This window comes from Globicephala melas, chromosome 18 (genome assembly GCF_963455315.2).
Source record: "Globicephala melas chromosome 18, mGloMel1.2, whole genome shotgun sequence".
NCBI classification, from domain to species: domain Eukaryota; kingdom Metazoa; phylum Chordata; class Mammalia; order Artiodactyla; family Delphinidae; genus Globicephala; species Globicephala melas.
In genome coordinates, this window is record NC_083331.1 from 24,477,986 (window position 1) to 24,494,165 (window position 16,180).

At 37.4% G+C, this 16,180-nt stretch overlaps 1 protein-coding gene across 1 annotated transcript in view; it reads left to right on the top strand.

Annotated features, from left to right (window-relative positions):
• Positions 1-16,180, top strand: part of VWA8 (von Willebrand factor A domain containing 8) — a 369,324-nt gene that overhangs the window by 230,074 nt on the left and 123,070 nt on the right. Inside the window, exons 27-29 of the mRNA XM_030882155.2 lie at positions 6,145-6,253; positions 7,387-7,525; positions 10,123-10,322. Of these exons, the coding sequence (XP_030738015.2) occupies positions 6,145-6,253; positions 7,387-7,525; positions 10,123-10,322 (448 nt within the window). The remainder of the gene's footprint in view (positions 1-6,144; positions 6,254-7,386; positions 7,526-10,122; positions 10,323-16,180) is intronic.

Genomic DNA, 16,180 nt, shown 5'->3' on the forward strand with positions numbered 1-16,180 from the left:
CCGCCATGGAGCACAGGCTCCGGACACGCAGGCCCAGTGGCCATCACTCATGGGCCCAGCCGCTCCGCAGCACGTGGGATCCTCCCGGACCGGGGCACGAACCCGTGTCCCCTGCATTGGCAGGCGGACTCTCAACCACTGCGCCACCAGGGAAGCCCTCTAATTTCATTCTTTTACATGGAGCTGTCCAGTTTTCCCAGCACCACTTATTGAAGAGGCTGTCTTTTCTCCATTTTATATGCTTGCCTCCTTTGTCATAGATTAGTTGACCATAGGTGCATGGGTTTATCTCTGGGCTTTCTATCCTGTTCCATTGATCTATATTTCTGTTTTTTTGTCAATACCATATTGTCTTGGTTACTGTAGCTTTGTAGAATGGTCTGAAGTCAGGAAGTCTGATTCCTTCAGCTCCGTTTTTTTCCCTCAAGACTGTTTTGGCTATTCGGGGTCTTTTGTGTCTCCATACAAATTTTAAGACTTTTTTTTCTAGTTCTGTAAAAAATGCCATTGGTAATTTGATGGGGATTGCATTGAATCTGTAGATTGCTTTGGGTAGTATGGTCATTTTCACAGTGTTGATTCTTCCAATCCAAGAACATGGTATATCTCTCCATCTGTTTGTATCATCTTTAATTTCTTTCAACAGTGTCTTATAGTTTTCTGTCTACAGGTCTTTTGTCTCCCTAGGTAGGTTTATTCCTAGGTATTTTATTCTTTTTGTTGCGATGGTAAATGGGAGTGTTTCCTTAATTTCTCTTTCAGATTTTTCATCATTAGTATATAGGAATGCAAGAGATTTCTGTGCATTAATTTTGTATCCTGCAACTTTACCAAATTCATTGATTAGCTCTAGTAGCTTTCTGGTGGCATCTTTAGGATTCTTTATGTATAGTATCATGTCATCTGCAAACAGTGACAATTTTACTTCTTTTCCAATTTGTATTCCTTTCATTTATTTTTCTTCTCTGATTGCCGTGGTTAGGACTTCCAAAACTGTGTTGAATAATAGTGGCAAGAGTGGACATCCTTGTCTTGTTCCTGGTCTTAGGGGAAATGTTTTCGGTTTTTCACCATTGAGAATGATGTTTGCTGTGGGTTTGTCATATATGGCCTTTGTTATGTTGAGGGAGGTTCCCTCTATGCCCACTTTCTAGAGAGTTTTTATCATAAATAGGTGTTGAATTTTTTCAAAAGCTTTTTCTGCATCTATTGAGATGATCATATGGTTTTTATTCAATTTGTTTATATGGTGTATCACATTGATGGATTTGCCTATATTGAAGGATCCTTACATCCCTGGGATAAATCCCACTTGATCATGGTGTACGATCCTTTTAATGTGTTGTTGGATTCTGTTTGCTAGTATTTTTTTTTTTTTTGCTGTACGCAGACCTCTCACTGTTGTGGCCTCTCCCATTGCGGAGCACAGGCTCCGGACGCGCAGGCTCAGTGGCCATGGCTCATGGGTTCAGCCGCTCTGTGGCATGTTGGATCTTCTTGGACCAGGGCACGAACCCGTATCCCCTGCATCGGCAGGCGGACTCTCAACCACTGCGCCACCAGGGAAGCCCGTGTTTGCTACTATTTTGTTGAGGCTTTTTGCATCTATATTTATCAGTGATATTGGTCTGTAATTTTCTTTTTTTGTAGTATCTTTATCTGGTTTTGGTATCAGGGTGATGGTGGCCTCATAGAGTGAGTTTGGGAGTGTTCATTCCTCTGCAGTTTTTTGGAAGAGTTTGAGATGGATGGGTGTTAGCTCTTCTCTAAATGTTTGAGAGAATTCACCTGTGAAGCCATCTGGTCCTGGACTTTTGTTTGTTGGAAGATTTTTAATCACAGTTTCAGTTTCATTACTTGTGATTGGTCTGTTCATATTTTCTGTTTCTTCCTGGTTCAGTCTTGGAAGGTTATACCTTTCTAAGAATTTTTCCCATTTCTTCCAGGTTGTCCATTTTATTATCATAGAGTTGCTTGTCGTAGTCTCTTTGGATGCTTTGTAGTTCTGCGGTGTCTGTTGTAACTTCTTTTTTGTTTCTAATTTCATTGAGTTGAGTCTTCTCCCTCTTTTTCTTGATGAGTCTGGCTAATGGTTTATCAATTTTGTTTATCTTCTCAAAGAACCAGCTTTTAGATTTATTGATCTTTGCTATTGTTTTCTTTGTTTTTATTTCATTTATTTCTGCTCTGATCTTTATGATTACTTTCCTTCTGCTAATTTTGGGTTTTGTTTGTTCTTCTTTCTCTTGTTCCTTTAGGGGTAAGTTTAGAATGTTTATTTGGGATTTTTCTTGTTTCTTTAGGTAGGCTTGTATAGCTACAAACTTCCCTCTTAGAACTGCTTTTGCTGCATCCCCTAGGTTTTGGATCGTTGTGTTTTCATTATCATTTGTCTCTAGGTATTTTTTGATTTCCTCTTTGATTTCTTCAGTGATCTCTTGGTTATTTAGTAACGTCTTGTTTAGCCTCCATGTGTTTGTGTTTTTTTCCTGTAATTGATTTCTAATCTCATAGCGTTGTGGTCAGAAAAGATGCTTGATATGATTTCAGTTTTAAATTTACTGAGGCTTGATTTGTGACCCAAGATGTGATCTAACCTGGAGAATGTTCCATGCGCACTTGAGAAGAAAGTGTAATCTGCTGTTTTGGGATGGAATATCCTACAAATATCAATTAAATCTATCTGGTTTATTGTGTCATTTAAAGCTTGTGTTTCCTTATTAATTTTCTGTTTGGATGATCTGTCCATTGGTGTAAGTGAGGTGTTAAAGTCCCCTACTATTATTGTGTTACTGTCGACTTCCTCTTTTATAGCTGTTTGCAGTTGCCTTATGTATTGAGGTGCCCCTATGTTGGGGGCATATATATTTATAATTGTTATATTTCCTTCTTGGATTGATCCCTTGATCATTATGTAGTGTCCTTCCTTGTCTCTTGTAACATTCTTTATTTTAAAGTCTATTTTATCTGATATGAGTATTGCTTTCTTTTGATTTCCATTTGCATGGAATATCTTTTTCCATCCCCTCACTTTCAGTCTGAATGTGTCCCTAGGTCTGAAGTGGGTCTCTTGTAGACAGAATATATATGGGTCTTGTCTTTGTATCCATTCAGCAAGTCTGTGTCTTTTGGTTGGAGCATTTAATCCATTCCTGTTTAAGGTAATTATCGATATTTGTGTTCCTATTACCATTTTCTTAATTGTTTTGGGTTTGGCTTTGTAGGTCCTTTTCTTCTCTGGTGTTTTCCACTTAGAGAAGTTCCTTTAGCATTTGTTGTAAAGCTGGTTTGTTGGTGCTGAATTCTCTTAGCTTTTGCTTGTCTGTAAAGCTTTTGATTTCTCCATCGAATCTGAACAAGATCCTTGCTGGGTAGAGTAATCTTGGTTGTAGTTTCTTCCCTTTCACCACTTTAAGTATATGATGCCACTCCCTTCTGGCTTGTAGAGTTTGTGCTGAGAAATCAGCTTTTAACCTTATGGGAGTTCCCTTGTATGTTGTCATTTTTCCCTTGCTGCTTTCAATAACTTTTCTTTGTCTTTAATTTTTGCCGATTTGATTACTATGTGTCTCGGTGTGTTTCTCCTTGGGTTTATCCTGTATGGGACTCTCTGCACTTCCTGGACTTGGGTGGCTATTTCCTTTCCCATGTTAGGGAAGTTTTCAACTATAATCTCTTCAAATATTTTCTCGGGTCCTTTCTCTCTCTTCTCCTTCTGGGACCCCTATAATGCGAATGTTGTTGTGTTTAATGTTGTCCCAGAGGTCTCTTAGGCTGTTTTCATTTCTTTTCATTCTTTTTTCTTTATTCTGTTCCACAGCAGTGAATTCCACCATTCTGTCTTCCAGGTCACTTATCTGTTCTTCTGCCTCTGCTATTGATTCCTTCTAGTGTATTTTTCATTTCAGTTATTGTATTGTTCATCTCTGTTTGTTTGTTCTTTAGTTCTTCTAGATCTTTGTTAAACATTTCTTGCATCTTCTCGATCTTTGCCTCCATTCTTTTTCTGAGGTCCTGCACCATCTTCACTATCATTATTCTGAATTCTTTTTCTGGAAAGTTGCCTATCTCTACTTCATTTAGTTGTTTTTCTCGGGGTTTATCTTGTTCCTTCATCTGGTACATAGCCCTCTGCCTTTTCATTTTGTCTGTCTCTCTGTGAATGTGGTTTTTGTTCCACAGGCTACAGGATTGTAGTTTTTCTTGCTTCTGCTGTCTGCCCTCTGGTGCATTAGGCTATCTAAGAGGCTTGTGCAAGTTTCCTGATGGGAGGGACTGGTGGTGGGCAGAGCTGGCTGTTGCTTTGGTGGGCAGAGCTCAGTAAAACTTTAATCCTCTTGTCTGCTGATGGGTGGAGCTGAGTTTCCTCCCTGTTAATTGTTTGGCCTGAGGCGATCCGGGCTCTTTGGTGGGCCTAATGGCGGACTCTGGGAGGGCTCACACCAAGGAGTGCTTCCCAGAACTTCTGCTGCCAGTGTCCTTGTCCTCACGGTGAGACACAACCACCCCCTGCCTCTGCAGGAGACCCTCCAACACTAGCAGGTAGGTCTGGTTCAGTCTCCTGTGGGGTTACTGCTCCTTCCCCTGGGTCCCGGTGCACACACTACTTTGTGTGTGCCCTCCAAGAGTGGAGTCTCTGTTTCCCCCAGTCCTGTCGAAGTCCTGCATTCAAATCCAGCTAGCCTTCAAAGTCTGATTCTCTAGGAATTCCTCCTCCCATTGCTGGAACCCCAGATTGGGAAGCCTGACGTGGGCCTCAGAACCTTCACTCCAGTGGGTGGACTTCTGTGGTATAAGTGTTCTCCAGTTTGTGTCACCCACCCAGTAGCTATAGGATTTGATTTTGTTGTGATTGTGCCCCTCCTACCATCTCATTGTGGCTTCTCCTTTGTCTTCGGATGTGGAGTATCTTTTTTGGTGAGTTCCAGTGTCTTCCTGTCAATGATTGTTCAGCAGTTAGTTGTGATTCTGGTGTTCTTGCAAGAGAGAGTAAGAGCACATCCTTCTACTCCGCCATCTTGAACCAATCTTCTCTGGTTTCGTATTCTATGCAAAAAATATCTAAGCCTTGTGTGGTCTTATTAAGTATATGGAGATATTTTGTCAGATTACTCTTTCACTGAAAATAAAATGATTTTCTAAATATCAATATGTACTCTTTTAATGATCATCACGCTCATTTCAAGCATACATTTCAATTTATAGCCACATATACGTGCCTTATTTTTAAAGAACTTTTAACTCCGCATCATTTTTGGCCTTCACTTACCATGGAATAAGAAATTTATAATGAATTAAGTGACAAATTAATGGTTCCTCTTTTAAAGATTCAAAGAAAAGGTAGCATGATTAAAAAGTAAAAACTTATTCTAAAGAATTTGTCTGTGGGTTTGTACTTTAGCGTTGCTATATTTGTTTTCGCAAGTTATTTTGTTTAAATGTAATTTTAAATAAAATGGAATCTAAACACAGAATAATTCCATTAGAAGTCAGAATAGTAGCTCCCTTGGTAGGGGTAATGACTGAAGTGGTCCATGGGAGTTTCTGAGTGTTGGTGATGCTTGGGTGCTGGACGCACACGTGTGCTCAGGACTAAGTGGCACATTTATATGAACGTTTCTGTAGGTATATTATATGTCGAGTCAAAGTTAAAAAAAAAAAATTAAAGTGCTAAGATAGACCCTATGAAATTTGCCCTGTACAACTTACAAGCATGTGACTGGTAGTACTGTGTACTATTTATTATTTGATTTCAAATTTAGGAGAATAGAATGAAAAAATTGATGGATTGCTCCATTGTTTTTCCTAAATCCTTCCTATACTGTAATGGGAATTTGATATTAAATTGCTAAGTATTTACCAATTCAGGGAAAAAATATGTAAACCCTAATTATATTTGTCATTAAGGTAAAAACAGACTAGGACCTTACCTTCTGAGTTTCTGAAATGTGAAATCTTTTTCTTTTCAAAGTATGTTTTAAATATCATATTAAAGACTATCTTTTAATAAAATTAAATATAACTCACTTCTAAGTAAAGCATTCCTCAAATTTGCTTGTGTGGTCGGTAATATATGGCTCATTATTTTTTCCTATGACTTGGAAACAAGAAGAAATGTTTATTCTTCAAATTAATCCTTGACAGGTTGCCTTTGCCACAGCAGACCTTCATGGGCTATTGGACAATTGGTCAGTCAAGAAATGGAATGCAAAAACTATTGTGTCCAGCAGAAACTCATCGTATAGATGTAAAGGTTGATATCATTCTTTCTTCATTAGAATATTGAATGTTATCCATTTTTCTGTATCTTCCCTGGAGAAAATCCATTCAATCTCAGAAATGACTTGTTCTGATGTTATTGTAGAATAGATTAACTTCTGCTCTAATTCTTAAGCCAGTCTGGCCTCTGAGGGACTCAGTGTAGGTAATGGCTAATGACCAGTAGAATTCCTAAGCGCTATCCTGTATTTCAGGAAAGTCAGATAGGATGGTCACTCCATTATATTTGTTTTCGTGAAAAAGGGCAAAGGAATATCCGTCACTAGTTGCAATAGAAACCCCTCTAGGTTTGACTGTGGGGAATTAGATGCTTATAAAATCATTAGAAAGGACAGGAGGAACAGAGTCAAGGGACCATCGCTGGACTTTTGGTTTCAAGATGAGTGTTTTTGCTTCTGCTACCACCCCTGTTGTTGGGAGCTGCACAGTAAGGCAGGCTCAGCAAACTTTTCCTGTGAAGGGCCAGATAGTAAATATGTTAGGCATTGTGACCATACAGATTCTGTCACAACTACTCAACTTTGCCATGGGAGCAAAAAAGCAGCCTCAGACAGTACATTAACTAGTATCAGTCACTAGTTGCAATAGGAGTGTGAGGAATGTCGTTTTTAATCTTCTAGCTCCTAAGATACAGCCTAGATAGAAGGGGTGAGAGCACCCATGGATGGCAAAATAGTAAATATCTAACCCAAACATTTTTGATTAATTAAGGACTGTAAGGGCATGCAAATCAATGTTCAAGAGTCAACTGTATTTAAAAAATTATTCTGGTTTGGACAGCTCTGTGTCCCAATACTTGAAGTTCAAAACTTGCTTAGGAAAGAATGAAGGAATGAGAACTCCTATGGGATTTTACATCTGCTATATTTTGTGAGTAAAAAAAAAAGAAAGTGAGAAATTAAATAAGATAGCACATGTGAAAGCATTTATAAATGCAAGTATATGGTATTATGATTGTTATAAGTGTCATGCTAGTCAGTAAAATGAGAAGAGGCATATCAAGATGTGGAATATTTGAACTGAAAATCTGTATTTTGGAAGAACTTTAGCTTTTCTACTTTTTGCCAACTACACAAATGTCTTAACTCAGATAACTATTTTTTGTAGGGTCCAGCACTTATAAACATACAGGAGTATCCAATAGAAAGACATGAAGGAAGATCCCAAACCTTTACTGAAGAATGTGCCTCCTGGAAGTTACCATTGGATGAAATTAACTTAATCTGCGACATCGCTACATCACATGGTATGTCAGTTTATTCTTTTGATTTTTCCTTCCTGCAGTGATTTTTTTAAAAGCAGGATCAAAATAACCTGTAGACATCAAGAAGTCTATGATAGACTCAGTAACTGTGTCATTCTTGGATTGGATGGCAATTATATGTAATTTAGAACTAATTTCCTATAACAACCTAACAAAATACTATTGTGAAATCCACATAAGCACTGCTGAGTTTATATGCATATGTCTGCTTCTCATTACCATTGTAGCACAAAGTTAAACACACCCAGGCGTGTGCTAAAAATAGAAGAGGGAAAGAAAAAGGAAAAACATTGGATTTTTTTTTGGCTCGGATTCCAGTTTGGTGATTGCATGAACCCTGAAAGCAGGAGGATTTGCAGTCATTAAACCTCTTGTTGTAAAGAATGGCAAATAAAGGATGTGAATTTCTGGCATCTGCTTCTCTGGACTGTTGCCATTACCTACTGATTCATGCGGTGTGCCCTGGGTACTTTTTGGCAGAAGTTTTCAATTGATGGCAGTTACCAAGGTGATATAAACAGAAGTGATGGCAGGGGAAAGGGAGAAATTCTCTAACTTGTCTACAATGGAGGTTATTCAGGCAAAAATTCAGAAGCAAGTTTTTGTTCATGTAAGTTCTGTGGATGTTCTCTCCAACATCAGCTATGTTGAGTAAAAATATGTGCTTTTAAAATGTACAGGGTTTTTGTTGGTAACAGATTGGTGCCCCTGTTAAGATATTTTACATTCACTAGTAGAGACTAAGTATGAATCTTACGGATAAAATTTGAACTTTGCCCTTGTCTCACATTTAGAGATTGTAAGTAAGTATGCTGTGATCCTCTGCCCCATGCCAGTGACACGTGTCATTAAACCTTGTCACAGCCTCACAATTCTCACAGGCAGCCACTGTGAGCCAGTCAGAATTGGTCCTTAAAAATGAACTCATTTGCTGTCCCTCACATAATTCAACCCTCTATTTTAGTGTTGTCCACATTTGCAAGCTAGGTTTTTGTGTTGTTTTTTATTTCTTTGTTTTTTTACCTATTCTATATTGGTGAGAGGAAAGAACATTTTCTTGGGTTAGCGTCAGGGTTAAATATACATATATATATGTGTGTGTGTGTGTGTGTGTCTGTGTGTGTGTATGTGTATATATATATATATATATATATATATATATATATATATTTGAGCCGAAGACCAAACAGCACTTAATGCCTGCAATAAGAGAGAGCAATTGTAAGTTCGTGAAGTACATTTCTATTTATTTTTTTCTTTTTACATTTCTATTAATACTGTTATTATATTCCCTGGTCCCTATACTGTGTACAAAGGTGCTCAATAAATGTTGAATTGAACTTATTTGTGCTGATAGTAGAAGCATTAAAAAGATTCTTAAATTATAAGTTGTGTGATTCTATCTGATATTTAGAACTGTAGCACACATACATACACACACACACACACACACACACACACAGAGTTCACATTGTCTCTTAAATCATATGTCTTCTTCTGCCCTTCCATTGATTTGTGTTTCTTATCAATGTTAGCTTATTTAAATTTACCATATCTTTATATATATTTATATATATTTAAGTTTTCTATATCTTTATATATATTTAGTCTTTATGTGTAGACATGACATATACATGCACACACACATACACTATATTTTTTTTCCAGATTTTCATATCTTGTGTCTTAGTTTTGGGTTCAGAAAATATGACCACTGTAAATAGATACCTGGATGATGAGTGATGTTAATAGCATTTATTATACAGAAGCAGCTTAATCCCTTGCTTCAAGGTTCCCAGAAATAGAGATTATGGGAAACATAGTCCAAAGTCTGGCTTCTCTAAGGGAAGCCCTCAAACCAACAGCAGTGACATCTCGTGGGAGCTTGTTGGAAAAGCAGAGTCTGAAACCCCACCTCAGACCCACTGAATCAGAATCTGCATTTTCATTGGATCCCCAGGTGATGCACATGCACTTGAAAGTTGAAGAAGCACTGAAATAGAATTCAAAAAATGGACCTAATCAAGTACTAGTTTGAAAAGACAGAGACTTTGTAATAATAAATACACAAATATGAAAAAAGATAATTTGGAAAATAAGATCCATAGAGCTAAGAACAAAAAATGGGATTACTTATTTACTAGAAAAGCCTAAAGATCTAGTAACTAGCCGGGAAATGCCAGATTAGCAGATAGAAGATGTTGACCAGCTGTTGTCCATCTGAGCCAATAATAAAATAAGAGGGAACAGACTTTTACTGAGGCATAAAATACTTTCATGCAAGGAAGAATTTCCTGACATTGAGGAGTGTTAAATATTTAATGGTGTTAGCATGAGATGTTATAGATTCTTTGGGGACCAGATACTTACTTCCAGGAATAGGTAGGTGTGACCCAATGTACATTTACAGCAGGTGCGAAATTGCTTCTGAAAGTGCTCTTCAACCTAATCAATCCATTTGCAAATCATCTGCTGAGTTCTGATTGTGTGCTGCCTCACGATTCACTTTTCACTGGACCTTTTGACCAGTCAGAAAATCTATTGCAGACCATGGAATTGACACTTTTTTGTCATTTCAGAAAATGAGGAAAATACTCTCTATGTAGTTGCATGCAATCCCGTTTCCTTATACTTTATGAATATGACTGGGAAAAGCGGCTACTTTGTGGACCTTTTTGACATCTTCCCAAGAGCGGCCAGTGGAGTCTGGCACCCATTTGTGACAGTGGCGCCGCTGGGAAATCCCCTCAAGGGTCAAGTGATTCTCCATGAGCAGCAGGTAATGACATGGTCTAATGATGCCCAGGGTAACTGATGCAAAGGAGAAGGCAAGAGTGTTTTTCAACCTATAACTAAAAATATGTGCTTTCATAAAGATTGAGGTCAGGGGCTGAAGGACGGGATCAGGAGTTGTATTTTATCAGTACCACAAGGCAGGCTAATATCTTCCTCTCTGCAGAGACTTCTCAACCTCATCACTAATGACATTTGAGGCTAGATAATTCTTTGTTGTGAAGCTTACATTCTCTTTGCGGGGATAGACAACAAACAAGTAAGCCAACAAATAAATACCAATTTCAAGTAGTGATAGGTGCTGTATAAAAATAAGGTAAGGTCCTAAGGAATGATGGGGGTAGGGTAGGAGGAGATGAAAGGGTAAACGGTACTCAAAAGAGTGCTGAGATATCTCCCCTTAGGAGATGACATTTTACCTGAAACCTGAATGGCATTCTTTATGTGGAGATAGCCATGTAAATATACTGAATGGAATTGTCTTAGTCTGTTTGGGCTGCTGTAACACAAGTACCATAGACTAGGTAGCTTATGAACAGAAGAAATTTATTTCTCACAGTTCTGCAGCCTAGGAAGTCCAAGATCAAGGCACTTGCGTACTCAGCGTCTGGTGAGAACCCACTTCCTAGACAGCTGTCTTTTCATGGTAGCCTCACACGGCAGTAGGAGCAGGGATCTCTTTCGTGTCTCTTTTATAAGGGTGGTAATTCCATTTGTGAAGACTCCACCTTCATGACCTAATCATCTCCATAGGCCCCACTTCCTAATATATTGGGGCTTAGGACTTCAGCCTACAAATTTTGGGAGGGCATCAGGCCATTGCAGGAATACACTGAGATTCTTTAGTATCTAATGATGCTCAAGTTCCAGCCATCACTACTATTGTAAGACAACACTAATGAAAAGTACAGATGCCCAGAGTCAGGCTAAAAGTAATTCCAAACAGAAGATATAGGTCAAAAGACAGTGTTTCAATTAATGAGAATTCTCCAGGTCTAAGTTAATCTGTACTATCCAATAGAAAGGAGTACAATGTTTTTGCAGACCTATTACCCACCTAGTATCTACCAAATAGTATACTAAGCATATTATTCATTCATCAGATATGTATCATGTGCCTACTATTAGGGATACTGCCATGAACAAAACAACAAAAATCCTTGTTCTCAAAAGCTTACGTTCTGGTGCAAAAGGTAGACAATAAGCAAAGTAAATAATTACATCTTAAGTCAGAAGATGAGAAGCAAGGGAGAGTAAAATAGAAGGCTGGGAGGAAGGTTGCCTTTAAAACAGGGTGGGCGGGCAGGGATTGCCTAACTGAGAAAGTGATATTTAAGCAAAGATCTGATAGAGGTGAGGGAGAGAAGAGATATCAGGAATAAGAGAGTTCTAGGCAAAGGAATTGTAAGTTCAAAGGCCCAGAGGCTGGAACATGGCTCTCCATCTTTAAAGAAGCGTGGTGGGGAAGACTGAATGAGGGGGAGGGTATAAGGAGGTGGGGTCAAAGAGGTCACTCAGTGGGTTGGGTCAGGGACGTGGTGGAAGGCTGGGGAAGCAGAGCTGTAGAGCCTTGTAAATCATTCTAACGTTCTGCGGCCTGACTGTGAGGAAAGGGGAAGGTCTTAGAGGGTTTCAAGCAGAGGAGAAGCAAGATCTGACTTATATTTTTAAAAGATTTCTCCAGCTCCTCTTAGGTGAATAGTCTGTAGGTACTAAAGCAGAGTGAAGGAGATTAATGAAGAGATTTTTACAATGGTCCAAGCAAGAGATCATTGCAGTTTGGAGGAGGATGGCGGTCATAAGTAATGATGGATTCTGGATATATTCTGAAGGTGGGACCAAGAAGATTTCTGAACAGATCAGATATATGAGGCGAAAGAGAGTAAACTAAGATCAACTTTAAGATGTAGGGCCTGAGCAACTGGAAGGATAGACCTGCCATGAACTGAGATGAGGAAGGAATTGATTTGGAGGGGAAGATTAGATGTATGATTAAATTCGAGATGCCTATAACATATCCAAGTAGGTGATCCTGGTGTTTAACGGAGAAGTCAGAACAGGAAACATACATTGGGCATCATTGGCATATAAATGTTATTTAAAGTCATGAAACTGAAAGAGATCACTAAGGGAATGAATGTGGGTGGAAAAGAGAAGTCTGAGGACTAAGCCCTGGGGCAATGAAATATTAAGAAATGAGAGAGGTGAGGATGAATCAACCCAGGGGAACTGAAAATGAGTGCCCAGTGAAGTAGATGGTTACACCAGGGTGTGGTATCCCAGACGGCAAGTGATGAATATCTCAAGGAGGAGGATCAATTATTAAATGCTGACAAATGTGTCAAGGAAAAGGTTACATACATTATTCCGTGTTATTCTTCCACAGGCCCAGCGAGGTAGCTTTAGCAATATTTACGTGTGAGAAAACTGAGTCTCAGTAAGTTTAAATAACTTGCCCAGTAAATACATAGTAGAACTGAGGTTCAAACCAAATTGGATTGACATCACCAGAATTAAACTTCATCCATGCTGTCGCTCACTGCAGAAATGTGGGGAAAAGAATGGTCTGAAAATTTTTTAAAGTATTCATAATAGGAAAATATGGAAAAAATGTAATGTTGTTACTTGTTAAGTATTTAAACACACTGTGAAAGTAAAGTGTTACCTAGAAACAGTACTTTTAGACTGTTTCTAATCAAGAATAAAAAGTTGCATAAGTAACACAGCAGTATTTCGTTGAGTAAATAAGTTAACTTTAGACTTTGCCTAAATAATTATCATAAATTCTGAGTTAATAAAATTTTTTCTGGTTTTCACAATTTTTTTCAATATGGCTTTCTCCTAGAAGCAGAATTTATCAATATCCAGCTATTGCTTATAAAGGTTTGTGTCCATCACATTGGAATAAGGGTTTTACTTTCTAGATTTCCAACAAAATACCAATGCCATTGAATTGAATTCTATAGCCAGAAGAATCTGTCCTAAAAAGCACATGTCTTGGTGATTTTTGATTCAGGAAACCAATCAGATTTAAATAGGAGTCTGCATTTGGAGTATTTATTCAAACAATCTTGCCAGATTTTCAGCTGTCAGATAAACTGTCAAATTTACATATACCAATTCTTTAAAAGTACGAGATTTTCAGGTTCTCAGGAAGTATTTTATTTTCTCAAAAGATCCAGTTATTTGGCAACATTGCTGACCAATACCCTGCTCACTTATAAGGACTTTCATCAAAGAAAATCTGTTTTTCAGTGTAAAGCTGTGCTTGACTTGCACAGCCCACACTTCCCCTCCTGGCATTCTTGCATGCTACCTGGCTTATCCCTTAGACCAGTTTCAACAGTTTTCCAGAAGGGTACCTCAATGCCCTGAGCAGGCACGCACAGCTTATCAGGATACTTTCGCTACCTGTACTCTGAACTGCCTCTTCTTTTCCTAGAGAGGATATATCAGCTGTCGGTTTTATATTATGTCCCTGCTAGGATCTAAGACCTCCTTAATTCCAGATGAACAGCATGTAACTGTAAAAGGTAACAAATGATAAATAATTGTAATCGAATAAAAAATGTGTGCACTGCCATCAGTTCGTTCTCCCCCATTCTGCCCTGACAAAGGAGCTAAAATATTGTAGAGAAGTACTTCCATTAATTCATCTCTCCCTTGTCTTTATACAGCTTGGCAACAGATACATTTCCCTGGTTAGTTTAAGAAGTTGTTCAAAAATTCCTGGCTAAAATAAAATCTTAAGTGAGGAAAGGGAAATTTTGCCATGCCTAAAAATAAAGCCTCCTCCCCCCACCCGCCCCATGAGATTACTTATTACATCTGTACAAAGTTTAGAACTTCAGACTTTAGGACATTGAGGTCATCCAGAGGTTACTTTTCTCCCAGTCAAATACAAACATAATAAAATTGCTCACTCGCTTCTCCTCCCTGCCCCCCTTAAAAGAGAGCCAAAACCACAGTTACATGTACTCATATGTGATGCAGAATTCTATTTTTGAACTCAGACAGAATATATCATTATTCATTTACAGAAGGAAACCATTAACATCTAAAAGGATGGAGCAGCAGAACTCCTTCATGTTGCCAATTGCTTCTAGAACTAATTCTAAATACAGCAGTGGCTGGAAACATATATATGTGTGTGTATATAAACATATATATATATATATCTGTATGTTTTCTGTTACTTAGAAAGATGCAGTTTTTCAGTTCACTTATGCAAAGTTATGAGTATATAAGTATTAGACCCTAAAAAGGAAGAAAAATGCAAAACTGTACTAATTTTTCTGCATAATCATATCTGTTTAATCATCTGCTTATTCTTCTACTTAATCATATTTTGGGATCAAACATTATTTTTAGAACTTTATGTTGCTTAGAAAAGTTAATATTACCCCAAATTGCTTAAGTGCTAACAATTCATGTTAATATTGTACATATTTATCATAAGAGAGAGTTTCTCCTTTAAAAAATACTTACTCAAAAAAGATTTAATCTAGAATAGAGACTGTAAATTTTTAACTTATTAATACATTTTCTTAAGGAAAACTTTAAGAGTTTTCCTTAAGGTTTTCCTCATTTTCAAACTTTCAAATGCCAGGAACGGTGCTTCTTATATGACATGTTGATTTTAAAAAGAATATTACTAACACACATTCTTAATGGAGAATTACATATTATACAGAATGATGCATTCTAAGAGTGTTTATGGAAAAATTTAAGCGTTGTCAACATGCTTGGTAGAATTTTTTAATACAGCCAAGATTCAGAGTATATGGAATAAAGGAGACTTTGGAACAAATACTACTTTAATTCTTGAGCACTTCGGTAAAATTGACTAGTAAAATAAATTGAAACCACACTATGAGGTCTCAGATTTGCAGATGAATCATTACTCTCCTTACATTTCTTTTTATTTCCCTCTAACTGGATTAAGTAATAAAGGGCAAGGGTCATGGTTAATTCATCATTGTATTCTCCTTTGTGCTTTAACTATAAGCTGCTCGATAAATGTTATGGAACAAATGAACAGACTTTTCATGTTTTGTATATATTTTGCAAAATATATATTAATTCTTCGGGTGCTTTGTGATTTTATTTTCCCCAAAGAAAGTTCTTGAAATGAAAAGTTCATAAGGGTTAAGATAACTGAAGGGGCCCCAAATTTAAAACAAAACAAAATAAGACAAAATAAACAAAAACAAGAAAGAAAGAAAAGACAGTTCCTGACAAAAAACTTTCTGGTGCCTTTTTGTAAACCTGTTAGTATAATCTTCAAATGTCTTTAAGTTTTAATGAAAAAAGCCCACTTCTTTGCATGTCTTTAAAATATTTAATCTTTTCTGGCTTTCTCAATTTTAAATTCTTATTTCATGTGTTTCTGTTCACTTATTTTAATGCCTAAGGTTAATTTTTTTTTAAATTTTTTTCTTGAAAAAGTCCTCCTAATTACTGAGAGATTATTACTTCATTTGCATAACTGTGATAATGCTGCTGGAGCAATCTCTTGTCTGTACGTTATTACAGCACCAGCTATGAAAGTTCTCAAGCTTAGTGAATGTCAAGATGAAACACTCATTACTAGCTAGGTTCTTGGGGTCCTTGATATTTTCTTGCTAACCCATCTTTATAACATGTACATATTTTCTGAGTTGAACCTGGATTTGTGAAAAGAATAAATGAGATTCAATTATGCACAGCGTAAGAGAGTTTTCAACAGAACCTTCTTTAAGTGTAATTTTGATAAAAGTAAATGGGCTTTTAAAATTATCAATTCTCTTACTTTCCTCATTTGTATGTAATAAAACAGCAATTATGGTTAAGCTAGCCTATATT